Source organism: Vipera berus, assembly GCF_964194415.1.
Source record: "Vipera berus genome assembly, chromosome: 6".
Classification (NCBI taxonomy): domain Eukaryota; kingdom Metazoa; phylum Chordata; class Lepidosauria; order Squamata; family Viperidae; genus Vipera; species Vipera berus.
In genome coordinates, this window is record NC_138208.1 from 70,966,469 (window position 1) to 70,985,089 (window position 18,621).

The following is an 18,621-nucleotide window of genomic DNA, read 5'->3' on the forward strand; positions in this document are numbered from 1 at the left end:
CAGGTTTACTAAATTAAACTATCAGCTTTGATGTAGTGCATTGCATGAATCCAACCAATTTTGGCTTAGTCAGTAAACCATGATTTGAATGACTAAATCCAGACTGTGTCAAGGATATTACGGGTTTTCATGGCATCTCACAGTTGTCAGTATTTAGTAACTATCAGTGGGGACCTGGCAGGCATCTGGAACTCAGCCTTGGTAAGTTTGAGTGACCGGCTCACACAATGTTTTATGGAATAGTTTGTTTAGCAAATCACAGTTGGCTAAATTTTCATATCACAGGAAGAAATCATAAATTTTAGTTTACAAGCACTAGTTTACAAGCACAATACACTAAATCAAAACCGTTCACCTGCCTTAATTCAAATGTTAGCCTGAGCTGATTGGAAGAAAAACAGAATATTTAAACAAATATGTGTCCTGCTGAAGAGAGCACAAGGCAAACTAGCACATACAGGAACAAAATCAGAAAGATAAGGAAGCTCCGCTAGAGCACAATGAAATAGTAGTCACTATTTTTGTCATTCTGTGTCTCCTATCTGTTTACAGGTAGTCCTCAACTTACAGCAGTTCATTTAGTGACCATTCAAAGCTACAATCACACTGAAAAAAATGACTTAGGACCATTTTTCACAATTATGGCCGTTGCAGTATCCCTGTGGTCACATGATCAAAATTTAGATGCTTGGCAGCTGACTCATACTTATGACAGTTGCAGTGCCCTGGGGTCATGTGATCATCTTTTGTGACGTTCTGACAAGCAGAGTCAATGAAGAAGCCAGATTCACTTAACAACAATGTTACTAACGACTGCAATGTTTCACTTAACAACTGAGGCAAGAAAGATTGTAAAATGGGGCAAAACTCATTTAACAAGGGTTTCACTTAGCAACATACATTTTGGACTGAATTGTGGTCGTACGTTGAGGACTACCTGTATTTTAAATCTTCCTTTCTTTCTTCATTTTCCACAACAGCAACAGGCCTGTGTGTGTGTGTAAGATTTTTCTATAAAGTGGATTGTGATCTACAAGAGGTTATCTTGAAAAAAAATTGTGTTGTTGTTTGCGTGCATTTAATATATATTTTTTTCTTCCTGACACTATTTTCAGGAATATGTCCAATTTTGAGGTGTCTTCTTCTCAGACGATCAGCTCTCCGCAGCGGTCTAAGCGAGTAAAGGAGAACACCCCTCCTCGCTGTGCAGTGGTGCACAACAGCCCAGCCTGCAGCACCTCCGTCACGTGTGGGTGGGGCGACGGACCTTCTAGTACTACAAGGGAACGACAGAGACAAACAATAGTCATCCCTGACACCCCCAGCCCCACAGTCAGTGTTATCACAATTAGCAGTGACACTGATGAGGAGGAGGAACAGAAGCATGCACCTACAAAGTAAGCTGGCATCATATATGTTGGTCAGCAGAAATATATAGGTATACATGGTTTTAGAATTCTGGGTTATTTATCACTGAACGACCAGCTAATCTTTGTTATTGAGTTGAGCCAATCCATTAATTTTAGTTAACACAGCTTCTCTCTTGGTTACTTTCAGTTTGTTAGGAACTTGACTTAAAAATATCTCTGCATTTTGCATGGATCTAACATTTTTGGCAAGGCCTTTTCCCCTTATCCCTTATCTATTCACTTTTTGGGCACAGTTTTTAAAAGATGTGAATGCTATAATTAAAAAAATATATTGTGAAATGATTTCTGGGCTATTAAAAAAGGGATTCAGGAATATATACAACCTGGTTGATCAACCCAATCTGCTACAAAAGTGATTGTGTTTCATGCAGAGAAGCAGCCTAGAAGAATATATAGCATTTGAAAACTATTTTCAGATTATTAGGGATTGGTATACAAATCCCACTTTTCCTCCAGAGGTAATTCAATATCATTAAATTTCCTGGACAATATCAGAACTTTTGGGAAAAATAACCCAGATCATCTTTAAATCTAAATCAGGTCCTTAACTGCATTTGTGATATAGACAAGCGTGCCAGAGTTGGGGGAAAAAAGAATGGTATTTAAATCTAAAAGATCAATTTCAGATTTCATAATGATGATTTGGATATTGCCACAATGGTGCCATGTTATCTGATTACCTGAATATAACAAAGCAGTTTTCCTGGCCTTCATTCGGGATTTTTTTTCAAGTTTCCAATCTAGTTTAAAATATTCCCTATAGAACTCTTGCCCTTAATACTGTTGAATTTTTCTAAGCCCAGATAACTTCAGAACTAAGGTTTAAACAATTATCAGGCAACATGTAAAAAAATCTCTTCTAGTGATATAAAATATAGAGGTAGACATTTGTAGTTATTTTTAGTAGCTTTAAGCAATATTTCTGTAATGCAAGCACCCAAAGCAGAAAATAATATGCAGTAGAAAAATATAAGCTTTTGACTTCAATATACAGCAATCGATCTCTATATTAAAATATAATTAATCAGTATATTAAAAGCAATAAGTATTCTTATATGATTTATCCATTATTTATGGCAGCATTCCTAATTCAATATTTCTTATTAGGAAATTATTGAATTTAGTGGATCCTACATTCAACTCCAAAGAAACTGTCAATCAGTATATAAGTACAGGTGAAATCTTAAAATCATATTAGAAAAGTCATTTTTTCTTCATTAACAGTGCTATCCTAATTCATCTGTATTCTAATATATACAATGTTATGTTTAATGGAGATAAAGTACAAAAGAATCAATGCATACATAGCTAATGTAAGTTGATGGAGCTGAGAATTTGCTTCTGAATAAATAGACATAGGAACAAGTTAATTGCTTTAATCCATCATTTTACCTATACATTTTGCATTACAGTTTTTAATCAATAAACACTTTATAGGTAATCAATTGTCATGATTTGGGGGGAAAAAACAGTAGGGAAAGAAGTGTCCATGTAATGAAGACAGCGTTATGTTCTGGTCTAATATAGTAAAAGTGTGCCATCTAATGGAGAAAATTCTTGAGTATATTGTACAGCTGAAGAATATTTTTATTTTAAGGGGATATAATTCAGAGTTCACTTGTTGATCAATGAATTAGTGATCGAATTCCTGATATGTGTTTTATAAATACAAATTCTTTACTAAGACTAGGTTACTGGAATTGTGTCCAGCGGCAATCAAAGCAAATTGCAACAGCAATAAAATGTTGAGATATATGGTGATGTTATAACACAAAGGCATCATTCCATCTTTGTGTCCCAATGTCTGATCCAGGTACATAAGGTGGGACATTGTGTAATTATGTCATCACACAAATGCCATCATTTGCTCCCATATGCTATTGCAGTTTATCCTTAGTAATATAATAGTGTGAACACATGGCTCTTCGGAAAGGCCTTTAGGAATGCATGAGACCAGTGGTGGGATTCAAATATGTGAACAACTGGTTCTCTTTGTGGATGCCGCTTCCAGAAGTCCATTCTTGGCCTGGGCAACAAAAAATTAGCTACCGGTTCTGCCGAACTGGTGCAAACTGGCTGAATCCCACCAGTTCATGAGACCATCCTCTCTCAAAATGCTGGTGTTTCAGAATCTGTGAATATATTGTATTAATTGATTTTGATTTTTAATCTTATTCTATTTATACTGTAAGGTTCTCTGGAAATGGAGTGCCATGTAGTCCATAGCAATAACTAACTCACTATGTGGAACTTCATTTTCCCAGAGATCAGATTTGCCCCAACCTTGCTGGCCTTTTTGTAAGCCTTTGAAGACCTGGTTGTACTACTGAGACGGAGCTTTGGGTGTGTTGCTGAGCCCCCATCATGGTTGTGTTAACTGATCTTTTATTTCAACTGCTATGTTATTTATTGGTTTGTTATAATGCTTTTACCTTGTGTGTAATAGTTAGCCAAAAAGAGTCATGTATTTGAGATGGGTGGCCATTTAAACTGAATGAATGAATGAATTGAATGAATGAATGAATGAATGAATGAATGAATGAATGAATGAATGAATGAATGAATGAATGACTATTGCTTGCCTATTTGGGAAAACTTTTTAATTTCTAATGGAACAAACAGCAACTTTCTAAGTGTGGAACTAAGTTAGGAAAATTATGGGCTGGGAATGGTTGACAAGTATGCTGAACACTGTTGTAAGTGTAAAAGCAATACCGATTAATAATATCATCATCATCATCTCATGCAATATTTTTGCTTTTCCTCTGGGAGTGTAAGGTGACAGGCATCCTGGATTTCACCTTCATTTAGCTTCTCCAAAACCACATTTGAAATAAATTGAACAGAAAAGTAGTGATTGGCACACACTCCAGAGACTACTGTGAGGAGGAGATGCAAATCTCATGGGTCCCAGGGACTGTCGCCTTAGTCTTTATGCTAGTCTATTTATTTCAAAGACAACTGGATGATGACTGCAAATTATCCAGATAAGCCTCCATAGCAATCCAAATGAACACTCCTGAAAATCAATTTCCCATTGTTCTACATTTAAGAAAGAAATTCTATTGTTCACACAAATTGGGAGGAAAAAAAACATTATGGGCTCCAGCACAAGTCCAAAGCTTGGAAGACTAAACCTCTGGTCTTGGTGACCATCCCCGATTGGATCCTGCAATGCTACCTATTATAATCACTTTGCCCAGCAAATCCATCAGTCTCAAGGAAGACTAGTAGTTCCCCATTTTTGTCTCAGCTGAATAGTACATAAAAATGAAGACCTTTTGGAGGTTGCACCTTGTCCCTAATGAAGAGGTTAGGCAGACAAGGTTTTTTTTCGGCCTGGAAGTCCTCTTTTTTGTTTTTAAAGTATTTTGGCTTCGAAACACTACAGAGATCCAAGTGATGCAACGATACGGGTGTTTTGTAATTTTCAAAGTTGGCAGTTGAAGAGATTATAAGGGTGGAAATTGGTATGCTCTTGCTTCTCAGAGGTTTAACAAATCCCTTTCTATTGCTACTTCTGCAAAACAGCAGTGCAAAAACAGATTATGCCAGCTCAATCTGGCAATGTTCCAGAGGCTCTCGATGGAGGCCAGAGGGTCACATGCTGGATGTGAGGCTGTGGTTGCTGAGGTTCAGAAACATTGCTTTAAAGTACTATTTCAAAGATCCATTCCCTGCATTAAACAAGCAGAAGAAGCTGAAATGAATCTTTTAGAAAGAGGAAGGGAAAATATAAAGTTTTGGGATGCAGAAAAATAAGTAAAATATTTGTGTAAGATGAGAGTTTCCATTTTAATGTTTTCTTAGAGAAATATAGTAGAATGCAAAGTTTACACAGTTCTGAAAACGAGAACCTCCTCTATTACCTCAGTGCCAGTCATTATCAGCTTAACAGAGAAGCTGGCTCTGCCATTTGTGTTGATAACCTAATGGAATGGCAGGTCTTTTAGTGTGCTTCATATTTTTTTAAGGCTGTGCTATTGAGAACATGACTGTGCTTTTACCTACTGCCAGATAGGAATGTCTTACATAAATATTTTATTTTATTTTATTTTACAGCCACCTGTCTAAGCAAAGAAAAAATGTCATCAGCTGTGTAACTGTGCATGATTCCCCATATTCTGATTCCTCTGGCCACAACAGTCCATATGCAGTACAACATCGTGGAGGAAACAATAATGGAAACAATTATGACACAAAGGGTGCACCAGAGTCACACTGTAATGGCAATCCTCGAACGATCATTGTACCACCACTGAAAACCCAGGCCAGCGAAGTCTTAGTAGAATGTGATAGCTTGGTACCAGGTAAGTTGGCTGTATATCATCAAGGTATAAAAAGACTTAAATGAAAGGTGGTTAGTGGTTGTGGTTAGCGTGCCATGTTTGCAGGGAAGAGAGAGTTAACAAAGAGATAACAGTCTTGTTGCCAGCCAAAAATGAAGTCTTAGAGTGGTGGCAAAATCAGGACTTTTTTGGGAAGTTTCTATCCATGTTACTTTTCTTTACCATTATTGGGACCATGGGGGAGGACTGGAAGAGAGGCAGAAATGGGTGATAAGTGTATAAATCTCCCCCAAACTGTCCATGGTGCGTTTGCCTTTAATAGGGCCTCTCCATGATTTTTGTCTTGGTTTTTTTAAAAAAGTAAATTTTAAAAAATGCAGCCAGAAATAACAGCTCTTTGGTATCTTTTGTGTCAGCAAGGTAGCTGTCAGAAATCATGCTCAATATGATTTGGCCATCTCTGGTCAGCCTTTGGGGGATAAATAATTCCAGTGGGAACATGAGTCATGATATACATGTACAGTCCCTACGTCTCCCACCTCATCGGTATTTAGGATTCTCTAGTTAGTTCCTTCATGCTCTGTCAGACTCAACGATAAATAGCCCACCAATTGTGAAGAGTAGTCTCTAGAAAGGAGAGAGAAAGAGAGAGAGAGAGAGAGAGAGATGATTTTCCAAAGCCAACATGGAAGAGCTCCAGATGCAAATAGTTTTAGGGGGAAAAACCCACTTCCTTGGAATTTAGCGGAAGTGATGATGACACCTTGCTCCTTTTTTCCATGCTAAGGCCCATCCATGCTTGATCTCTGAAGAACATGCTGAATATTGCATTCGTCCAAACAGGATAGGCCAAGATACAGATTTGGGAAAGGCCAGAAGGAAAATTATTCTTTATAAAATATAATTTTTATTAAATTAAGATAAATAAAGGAGAGCCAGTTTGGTGTAATGGTTAAGGCATGAGACTAGAAAGAGGAGACCATGACTTCTTTATCCCAAACCAGCTGGATGATATTGAGCCAGTGTCTCTCTCTCTCTCTCTCTCTCTCTCTTCTCTCTTTTCTCTCTCTCTCTCTCTTTCTCTCTCTCTCACTTTTGGCTCATCCCTGAAGGTCTTCAGAGACGCATGTAGCTTTGTAAAGGCAGGTTGTACATTCTCCCCAAACTCTTAACTCGTAATGGATTAAATAGGAATAAAGCAAGGTGTAACTTGACCAGGAAGGGAGCTTGGCATTAATTTTTGTGTCAGTCTTACGTCTGAAAGCTGCTGAAGTTTATAGATCTGAATGCAATAATAAATCTATGTTCTTTTCCCCTCTAGTCACTACCAGTCACCACTCATCTTCCTGTAAGTCAAAGTCCTCTAGCATTGTGACCTCCACCAGTGGTCACTCTTCAGGGAGCTCATCTGGAGCCATTGCCTATAGGCAGCAGCGGCCAGGACCACACTTCCAGCAGCAGCAGCCTCTTAATCTCAGCCAGGTAAGCCAGGGGTGAATGAGCCCCTAAAGCCTTGTAATAACCTCTGGACATTACAATCCAGGCACAGCAACTTAATTCCATAGAGATCAGTTTACTCAAAATTAGCTATGTCAATGTATGCCATGGATCAAAGGTTAGAAAGGAGAGAAGTGGAAGGAGTAGGTAGAAAACTTTTCATTCAAGAGATGCAAGAGGTCTGGATCTCAATAACTGAGTTCAAATAGTGTTTTCCTCCTGGTTGCATCCTGTGATTGTGGTTTGTAAATCATAACGTCCATGTTCTTGGCTTGGATTATGCCTAACTTGCAGAACAATTAGGCAGAATGTGAATGCAAGTGACTATGTACATGCATTTTAGAGTTGGTGAATCTAAAAGAAAATCACATTGCTATAGCTTAAACTACAGTAACAGAAATAATTACAGAAAAGTGGAATAAAGGTGTATTCTTCCACCGTTTATTCTGTTTCTTTTCTTTCCCCTTTCTTTGCACTGAATTGTAAATTGTAAATTTCCTGGATCAAGGACCTCTTCACATGTTCAGCGATTGCACCGGTCACTTGTACAACAACAAAAACCAGACATATGGGTTTTCTCATATTGTTAATGAAATAGTGTGGCACTTGTACAAACTTGGCAGACCAAATGGAATCCTTAATCCTTCAGCTACTTTTTAAAAATTACTTTTCCTAACTAGAATCCAACATGGAAAGAAGCTGATGGGGAGAAGGAAATCTGTAGAGAAAAATTACTCTTTTAAGCATCCTTTGCCTGAGAGTCTCTCTCCTCCTCAATTCCGGTCCCTGGAATTAAGGCATGATTTTTAGAGAAAAATATAACTGCTGAATACTCTACTAGAAAGGTAGAAAAGTAGGCTGTGTACATCCATTTCCATTGCTCTCAATTTCTTGATTTTGTTAAACTGTCCCTTTTAATTTAATTTAATTTAATTTATTAATATTTCTATACCGCCCTTCTCCCGAAGGACTCAGGGCGGTGTACAGGGCAAGAGTAAAATACAAAATTACAAAAGTTAAAAGTAATTAAATATATGCCCGTTAAAAGAACAATTAATACATAATAAATAACCCCAATAAAATAATAATAACCCCCCCAATCCCCCCTCAGGCCAGGCCGGCTTGTTCGAACAAGTATGTTTTTAGGTCGCGGCGGAAGGAGCGGAGATCGGGCGCCGTCCGGAGCTCAACTGGTAGCTGGTTCCATAATTCTGGGGCGCCCACAGAGAAAGATCTCCCCCTGGGGGCCACCAATCTACATTCTCTGACCGGTGGCACCCTGAGGAGGCCCTCTCTGTGGGAACGCACAGGGCGGAGGGAAGTTGATGCCGGCAGCAGGTGTTCCCTAAGGTACTCCGGACCCCTGCCATGTAGGGCTTTAAACACCATTACTAGTACCTTGAATCTCACCCGGAAGACAACTGGCAACCAATGCAGCTCACGGAGCAGAGGTGTAACGTGGGAGCATCGGGAGACTCCCAACACAACTCTCGCGGCTGCATTCTGTACCAGTTGGAGCCTCCGGGTGGTCCTCAAGGGAAGCCCCATGTAGAGAGCGTTGCAGTAGTCCAGACGAGAGGTCACGAGCGCATGAGTGACCGTGCATAAATCATCCCGGCTTAGATAGGGCCGCAACTGGCGCACCAGGCGAACCTGGGCGAAAGCCCCCCTAGTCACAGCCACCATGTGATCTTCCAAGGTGAGCCGTGAATCTAGGAGGACTCCCAAGTTGCGAGCCCTATCTACGGGGGGTAATAATTCACCCCCCATAGAAAGAGATGGAATATCCGAATAAACCCGGGATGAAGGTATGCAAAGCCACTCGGTCTTGTCGGGGTTGAGTTGAAGTCTGTTCCTCCCCATCCAGACCCGAACTCCCCATCCAGACCCGAACCGCCTCCAGGCAACGGGACATCACGTTGAGGGCATCACTGGGGTGGTTTGGGGTCGAAAGAAAAAGCTGGGTATCATCAGCATACTGATGATACCCAACTCCAAAGCCACGAATGATCTCACCCAGCGGTTTCATGTAGATGTTGAACAGGAGAGGCGAGAGGACCGACCCCTGAGGAACTCCACAAACGAGAGACCTCGCGGTCGACCTCTGCCCTCCTGTCAACACCGACTGCGAGCGTCCCTGGAGATAGGAGGAGAACCACTGTAAGACCGTGCCTCCCACTCCCAATCCCCTGAGACGCCGCAGCAGGATACCATGGTCGATGGCATCGAAAGCCGCTGAGAGGTCTAATAGGACTAGAACAGAGGAATGACCCCTGTCCCTAGCCCTCCAGAGATCATTCACCAGCGCAACCAATGCCGTCTCCGTGCTGTGCCCGGGCCTGAAACCCGATTGGTACGGGTCTAGATAATCCGCTTCATCCAGGACCAAAGGGAGCTGATGCGCCACCACACTCTCAACAACCTTCGCAAGAAAGCGAAGGTTGGAGACCGGACGAAAGTTGTTCAATACAGCTGGGTCCAAGGCAGGCTTCTTGAGGAGAGGCCTCACCACCGCCTCTTTCAAGATGGCAGGGAAGCTACCCTCACTCAAAGAAGCTGATATAACTGCTTGGAACCAGCTGCGTGTCCTCTCCCGGGCTGCATAAACCAGCCAGGAAGGGCACGGGTTCTCCCCCCCCCCCCAATTTCCCTGTCAAATTGAATTTGAATTTTGAATTTTATTTAATTTATATACCGCCCTTTCCCGAAGGACTCAGGGCGGTTTACAGGGTACTTAAAACATCGATACAAAAATTAAAGACTATTAAAAAGATTAAATTAAATCCCTGAAAAAATATAAAAACCCCGATTAAAGCTTTCAGCCTGGGCTGGAAAGCTCAAAGAGCCAGGTCTTCAGGTCCCGGCAAAATGAACGAAGGTCAGGGGCAGTCCTAAGCTCCGCGGGCAGCTGGTTCCAGAGGGCAGGCGCACCCACAGAGAAGGCCCTCCCCCTGGGTGTTATCTGCCGGCAATCTTTTACCGGCGGTACCCTGAGAAGGCCCTCCCTGTGGGAGCGCACAGGATGAAGGGAACTTAATACCGGCAGTAGGTGTTCCCTCAGATATCCCGGAGCCAAGCCATTTAGGGCTTTATAGGTCATCACCAGCACCTTGAATCTCACCTGGAGGGCAACCGGAAGCCAATGCAGCTCGCGGAGTAGAGGTGTTACATGGGAGTATCGGGAAACCCCCATCACAACTCGCGCGGCCGCATTCTGCACCAGCTGAAGCCTCCGAGTGGTCCTCAAGGGCAGCCCCATGTAGAGAGCATTGCAGTAGTCTAAACGGGAGGTCACGATTGAGAGGATTCTTTCAAAAGAAATGCTCATATTAAAATTGTATGAATGGAGGCACATTTCTCCAAAGAGGTTTTTAAAATTTTGATTTTTCCATTAACCATTTTTTGCTGATACATTATTTTTTAGAATATTTGTTTTTGGTACATAGGCTAAATTTGCCCCCACCTTGAAAGTATTGTCCTCTTGGCCATCATGTTTACCTTTTATCCACATCCTTCCGCTCATGCTTAGCATGTACTGCAGAGCCGAGGAAGGTGACAGATTCTCAGCCAGAAATGCAAGACAGTCCATGTTGCTCAGTTCTTCCACTAACAAACACGTGTAACCCAAGAGGGTTGAAAGTTCCAGAGGACAAAGAGGAACCACAAACTCTTAACGTCAGTTGCTCCTTTCTTTCTTTTGCACAGGCGCAGCAGCACATGGCAACCGATCGCACAGGGACCCATCGCCGACAACAGGCCTACATCACTCCAACAATTGCTCAGGCACCGTATTCCTTCCCACACAACAGCCCTAGTCATGGCACGGTCCATCCGCACTTGGCTGCAGCTGCTGCTGCCCACCTTCCGGCTCAACCTCATCTCTACACCTATACAGCACCTGCGGCTCTGGGTTCCACTGGCACCGTGGCCCACTTAGTGGCTTCCCAAGGCTCAGCTCGACACACCGTACAGCACACCACTTATCCAGCCAGCATCGTCCACCAAGTTCCGGTCAGCATGGGCCCTCGTGTCCTTCCATCACCCACAATCCACCCAAGTCAGTATCAAGCTCAGTTTGCCCATCAAACCTATATCAGTGCATCTCCAGCCTCCGTCTACACTGGATATCCCCTAAGTCCTGCGAAGATCAACCAGTACCCGTACATCTAAACACTGGAATGAGGAAAAGAGACGTTTCAGCACACATTGAGAGGAACAAGGCTGCTTTTATACTGAAGAATGTCACAGGCAAATGAACAATGCAAACGGGAGGCTCCAACAAAACTTGAACAAAGGAGACTTTAAGGAAGAAAGCAGACAAAAGAAGACGTCCTACACTTTTATTTAAAAAAAAAAAGAAACGAAAGAAAAAAAAAGCTAAAAAGAATGAAAAATAAAAATACAAAAAAAATAATAATAATTCTGCACCAAACCACATAGTGGAAGAAGCAGAAGGACCACAGTTGTCCGGTCCTGTTTTGGATAATTTCACCAAGAGACTTTTACAGATTATTTTCATCTGATTACAGGAGACTCCGTTTAGGAATTTGTTGTTCAAATCTTCTAATACAAAGTTTCATAGGTGTTTGGGTATATTTTTTTTTAATTCAGCAAAGGAGCATACACATTAGGGATTTATCCAGAATTTCAAAAGGGTTGTGACTTTGTCTTTGCACTGGTTGCTGTAACCCAAAATAAAAAAAAACACACACAATGGAAAGTGTGATGTGTTTTCTGTTGGCAATGGAATGAGCAAAAGCCAAGAGCTGTTTTGGATTATTCCAGCCCTCCCAATAAGTCTAGAAGCACTAGAAAGTTGGGAGGATAGAAAAACACTGAGCAGAAAACACGATCTCATGAAATCAAAGGCCGTGTTGAATATTTGTTCTTACTCTGAGCATCCTGGATAAATCCCTTTTCTTAAATAATGTATGATAGAATCTCGACTTCCTTACTTGAAAATACTTTTCCCCCACTTTATTTCTCTGGATAACCCTTCATCATTTGCAGTCCAATCCTAACATTGCCTGCTTTGGCCGATGGCTACTTTGGTCACCACTTCACAAAGCACAACAGTGTGCTGTTGCTGTTGGAACATAACGGTAATACCAGGAGCAGGTACATAATCCCAAAAGTTTAGGATTGGGTTGTTAGTGTAGGAGTAGAAGTTCTAGCTGGCCCTTGGTAGAATGTAGCACTATACATCCATACAGCCGTTTTCTACTTTGTGTTAAGCTCCAGTGATACCAATAGACTATTCCTCAATGTTATTGCACAAAAAAGTGATATAACATAGGCATGTAACAAATGTGATTGTCGAGGTATATCTGTGTCTGCGTGTGTGAGTGTGTGTGCGCATGTGCGCGCTGATGCTGCCTTTTCTTGTGGTGTGGTCCTCAGCACAGCCATTATACACTGTCACAGTCTTAGTTTTACATCATTCCCTTGTAGTGCCTTACCAAACTACAGTTGCAGTTTTAAGGGTTTACTTCCACTGGTACGCCTAGAAACAGACTGAGGCTGGTTCGAATTTAAACTCAGCTCCTTTTTCTCTTCCTCCTCTTCCTTACGTTTGATTGCTTTCCTTTTTTTCTAGACTTTCAGAAACAAAATAAAATTAATATCTTTCTTGGTTAAGTTGCAAGGGCCAAATGAAGGCTGCTGGGAGTTTGCTGGAATAGAACACTCAGTGGACCTAAGAAAGGGTTTCTTTCTGGGAAGGGGGTAAAATTGAGATGTCTGGATGAGTTCTTAGCCTCTAAAGCAGCTTTCCAAGGAATTCCATTTTATCAGTTGTGTTATTAGTTGAATTTCCTTCCAGGATACCCAATTCTCCATAACCTTTTGCAGGTTCATATATTTATTGAAGTATGAATAGAAAAAGGGGTGGAAGAGACACCCAGGCTTGCTTTGGATTAGTAATATGTAGTACCTCATGTTCAGTTGCTATGTCTAAACTGGGGGTGTAAGGGGGGAGTGGGTGAAGGACAATGACTTGGAATGAACTTTATATATTGTCACTTGAATGGTTTCAGAAATCTGAGAAATAAGAGGTATTCTTTCTAGAACATCAGACTCAGACTTGTGCCAAAAGCTGGTTTGGTTTGGTTTGGCTTTCTTCTGTTCTTGAGGAACAGTTGCACCAGAGCTCCTTGACACGGACTTGGAATGGACTCTACTACGCTTGTGGCAGGTCTGGCTCTGGTTCCTTAGGGTACAGTCTGATCAAGTCTAAGCAACATGTTCTGCATTTAGAAGCTAGCTTGGAGATGCAAGCATAACTGTTACTGTTGTAATCAGCTTTCCCCCAGCTGGTGTTCCGTAATCATGTACATAAATCCCACAATATCCTATTGGCAGTGCTAATTTGGAATTCTGGGGGTTATTATCCAAGACATCTAGAACTGGATGGGGAAAGATGTTTCTATCAGGTGCTTTCTTCACTTTGTCCCATTTTGGTCTTACTGTGCTTTTCCTTTCCTTAAAAGTAATAATCATAATAATAATGTTAACAATAGCTAACCAGACTCTGTATCTTCCACAATAAATTATTTGTATTTCCCCCCCCCCTTTGGTATATTCTTTTTCAGAAGGATTCCAAAGAGAAGTGTTTGTAAAATAATAAAATAATAATAACTAAAGAATTAGTAGATATTTTATGGTGACATCACTAGATTTTTTCCTGTTGTGTCAGTCTTTACTGTTCCCCCCCTCCTGTGAAGTTTTACTTGTATTAGTGGTTTGAGGTTGATTGTGAAAAAGGCTGTCTGCCATTATAGACAATTCAGCATGGCTTCTAAGCAAAGGCTATCAGATCTGGGCTGCAAAAATTTGGAGATTATATGCAAAAAAGTAACGGAGTTGTCTTTTGTCTCTTTGCTGTCCTGATCATCATGACTTTTTGCAACTTAGATCTGTTAGCCCCCCAAGTAGCAGAGACACCTGTTTGGGAATGGTGAAGGGAGAAATGTCAAGAAATCAATATGGTGGCTGTAACAATATGATCAAAGCCTCCCCCTCCCCCCCTTTTTTTAAAAGAAAACCATGTGTGGCGATGCATGTGAAGACTGAACTTTGATTATGGGCTGTGGAAGCCATCTTGGCTTTTGTTTTAAAAAATTCTGTGGACACCCCTGCTAAGAAGTGTCCCAATTTTTCTGGCTTCAGAAAAGAAGTGCTTCGGCAATAGGGTAAGATGTTGGGTTAAGGCAAGTCAGTTAGTTGAGAGATGAGGGAGGGATCTTAGAGGTGGCAAAGATAAAAAGCTTGTTCATGAGGGGAGTTGTGAAGAAAGACAAGCACAGTTGTCATATCTGGAAGTGGGCACACTTGCTTCACCAGCAGGAAGGAAGGACTCCTACCCCAAATACTAAGGTGGATATTATTATTTTTCTGAAGTAAATCATTGAAAGCAAAATGGGCTTCTTTTTCCGCTATTTAGAAACTGAACCTCTTTTTAATTTTTAGTATCTCTCTGCTTGTACGTATAGTAATGTAAAGGCATCTGCCTTTTTGAAGAGAATATCTTCCACTGCCTCCCCAATGAAGAAATTCCTCACCAGCAGCTGGGTCTTAATAGAATAGTGTATATTCCTCTCTTTCTGTCCAGGTTCAAGCACCATGAAAGCTTCATGCTGCTTATATCTTTGAGGGGAAAGATCCTACCATTCAATCCTTGTTGTATTACTAATTTTAATATAATTATATTTTAGTTTTTCCTTTAATTGCACTTGCATTTCTGTGTGCTCTTGTTGTTAATGTTCTCTTAATAAGGTATTGTTAAGTAAGGAAGGGTTTTTTTCTGTGTTATTGGCATCAGCATGTTTACCCCTCATGTAGGTTTTGGAAGGAAAGGGAGACAGAAGGACACACTGAGAAACTTGGAAAGAACAAGACGTTAATAAAGTTTCCAATATGTGAATAATCTATGGTGAGTTCTGGGCTTATATATATCTGCCTCCCCTCAGCAAGAAAGAGTTTAAAAAGTACTCCGTATCTGTTTTAAGGACACACAGTTCCATTAATCTGAATCCATAATTAGAATCTAATTTGTTTCTTATTAACATAGTTTAAAAATACGAAGTAGAGATTAAATGCATCACAGTTCTCCCCTATGTCCAAAGTATAATTCCTTAAGATTGTATATTGTAGGGTACTCTGATTATTTTTACAATATTGTAGAACAAAAACATTTCTAGTCTCTAGTGTGTAAAGGAAGATTAGAGGGAAATAGGTCCACATTTGCTTAAGTTTATTTACATAGCAGGAAAATGTGGTTACATGACATATTGAAGATTTTATACAGTGGCATACCTCTGCAGTTTCTGGACACCTTATTATTATATATTTATCTTTCCAGAAGTCTGCCTTTTTAGGCATAAGCCAAACAATTGCTGACTGCATACATGGATTTAAGAAGAATGGTAAGATCATGAAAACCTAGTACAAATCTTGCCCTGTAGGAATTGATGGATGAGTTCACACAATTCCCTAAGGTGAAAATCAAACAAAACTCAATATAATTTAGCATATTCTGCAGTCCTGTTCAGTGTCTTTGTAAAGAATGGTTTATGTACAAAATAGTTGCACGTTTTAAAAACCCAATCAATTGGTGCTTCTACAAACCATGATTTGGTGAGTGAACCCAAACACTATTATATAAATTCCTTTGATACAGTAATATTAAAGAGTTAAATTACAATCTTGTAATGAACTCAAGATTCAAATACTTGTAGTTAGGTTTCCCACTTTAGAAGTGCAATAGTTGGGGATTTCTATGAATAAATGGAAATGAAATTCAGGAAACCAGCTAAAGAAAATCCTAGTAACTAATGTTGGCTACTCAGATTTGAAGGACCCAGAGATTCAGTCTAAGCTTTGGTATATTCTCTCTTGTACCAGGGCTCAAAATTGTTTCCATTTCTTCCTCCTCAAACTGTTTTATGTTCAGAAGTCACCTTGCAGTGAGATGGGTGGAAAACAAATTTAATAAAATAATACATTACAAATGTACAAATTACTTATGATGAAGACTTCTTCTGGTTCCATAATGTGATTTTTATGTGTTAAATTAAAAGTCTTCCTTTTCTTTACTTGTAAAAGCTCTTTACTTATGAGAATATGGTCTAGTCTAGAACATTTGAGCATAATATTTATATTGATAAATAAACGATTAGCTGTTTAACTTCTGGCAGGAAAGCTTTGAAGAGCTGGTTTTAATGATTGGCAAACTTTCATTTAAATATTTTAGTATTTTTAAAAATGCGTACAAAGAAGTTGCATTTTTTCCACCATATATAATTATTCTTATAAAGGAACATGGCAAGAGAGAGTGAGAGAGAGAGAGCACGTGAATTGGGCTAGAAAAAGAAAACTTGCACAATTTGAGGGTGGATTAATTAAGAGGGACAAGTGAAATAAAAAGGTAATAAACATACAGGGAGAACCTTAAACTGGTCTTTGCAACCTGGTGCCTTCCTATTGAATTGGGACTGCAATATAATGTTTTTTCCTTCATTAGGGTAGAAATAATACAGATAGTTTCTTACACAGATTGAAGTTCTGAAACAATGGAAGATTGTTTTTTCAGACTAGGAAAATATAAATTTAACAAAGCACTACAATGTTTTAATACGAGACCACAATGTCAACTGCATGCATAGCCAGTTCAGTGTTAATTACAGCTCATCACATCCCTAGACAGTATAGCCAATTATCCAGATTCTAATTCATGGAAATTGTTATCAGAAAGAAGGCAGTACTTCGAGGAAGCCTGACAGCATGTGACTGGCATTGTGCAAGCCAAACACAAGCTTGTGTGGTCTGTGTCTTGATGGCACTGATTATAATTTTCAAGGGATTATAATATACCTTTTGACTTTTTGTCTGAATCAATGAAGGAAGCTAATTAAAATCTGGGGGAATAAGTGATAACATCAAATTATCTGGATAGCCACAAAGAAATGTAAGGTTGCAATTTAATAAACTTTGATGACAGAGATTGATAATTGAATTGAAGGTGACTTTCTGTTCAGTAAATATGCCAGATGTTGCAGCAGCTCAGAGAAGAAATGGATTACAGCAGCCTTTAAAATGTTAACATAAACACTAGAGCATTGTTTTTCGAACTTGGCAATTTTAAGTTGTGTGGACTTCAATCCCCTGGGAGTTGAAGTCCACACAACTTAAAAATGCCAAGTTCAAAAAAACAGTGCACCAGTCTTTCAACAGTGTCAAAGGGGATGGAGATAACTGGATACAAGAGTATCTTCTCTTAAATTTTAAAGTCTCTCTCTCTCTCTCTCTCTCTCTCTGTCTCTCTCTCTCTCTCTGTGTGTGTGTGTGTGTGTGTGTGTGTGTGTGTATGCATATTGTGTTTTCTGATATATAATGCATGAGCCATTTGCATAAGAAGAAGTGAGGGAATGATAGACCTCTTAGTCACCTAGATTTTATCAACAATATACCACCAATTCATAAGAAATAGGTTCAGTTTTATAAATCTGGCAGTGCACCACATTTAAAACATTCCAAACCTGATATTTGTTTTTAATACTTGTTCCAGATACTAGTTTAATAAAAGAGTATTACTTTTGCCCATTATTTTTCCTTCACAGTCTAACATAGCCATACCTCAAAATCTGGCTTGATAGGTAAAATGATTTACTAGCATGAAGAGAAATTAAAAACTCATGCCTCTATTTAGTCAAATGAAATTTCAAACAACACCAGTGTTACAAAAACTAAATTGTGCTTCTGCTTGCTAAAGAGTTCATTCAAAATTTGGGGACCAACGACATAATATAAGAGGCTATATTTTTTTTCCTTACATCTCATTTTGGTTTTCATCATATATATTGCTTTGTAGACATCATATATATTGCTTTTTAGAACACTTTGCTGTTCTAAAATTTAGTCATGGTTTGAAGGAAAGGGGAAAAAAGCTGTGCTTGTTGTATTATGAATAACATTATCTGTAACAGCAGTACAAATTTGTTAAACTGCCTGTCTGGAATACATCTGTGCAAATTTCTTTTGTTTCCACAAAATGCCACTTCCATGTTTTAGTACTAATCAGGGTCCTGGTTGGACACAGTATGGAAAGTAGGTTTAAATGCAGAAAATCAATAAGAAAAAGCTTTGCTATCAGCTCCCAAACTCTGAGGTATCTAGTGCTGAGGACTGTTTCCTGTGTCCTTCAGTAAGATAGTTCCCCAAGGAGAGGTCATTTTCCACTCCTGCCAATTTAAGAGACATTGTAACATTGAGTCTGTTGTACTCCATTCTTCTTCTGTGCCAGGCTCGCACACCATATATTACACCTACCATCAGGCCAGTCTCCTCAATCTTTCCTGGAAACAACAAGAGACATTACAGCATTCCATGGGACTGTTGTGTCTCCCAGG

The 18,621-nt window shown here is 39.8% G+C and overlaps 1 protein-coding gene across 2 annotated transcripts in view; it reads left to right on the forward strand.

Moving 5' to 3' along the window:
• HIPK2 (homeodomain interacting protein kinase 2) overlaps positions 1–14,302 on the forward strand; it is a 146,117-nt gene extending 131,815 nt beyond the window's left edge. Inside the window, exons 12-15 of one of the 2 annotated variants that reach the window (XM_081331054.1) lie at positions 1,116–1,397; positions 5,493–5,740; positions 7,041–7,201; positions 10,922–14,302. In XM_081331054.1, the coding sequence (XP_081187180.1) occupies positions 1,116–1,397; positions 5,493–5,740; positions 7,041–7,201; positions 10,922–11,386 (1,156 nt within the window). In that variant the 3' untranslated portion in view covers positions 11,387–14,302. The remainder of the gene's footprint in view (positions 1–1,115; positions 1,398–5,492; positions 5,741–7,040; positions 7,202–10,921) is intronic. The other variant, XM_081331055.1, reaches the window with a different exon arrangement.
• Positions 14,303–18,621: the final 4,319 nt, after the last annotated feature.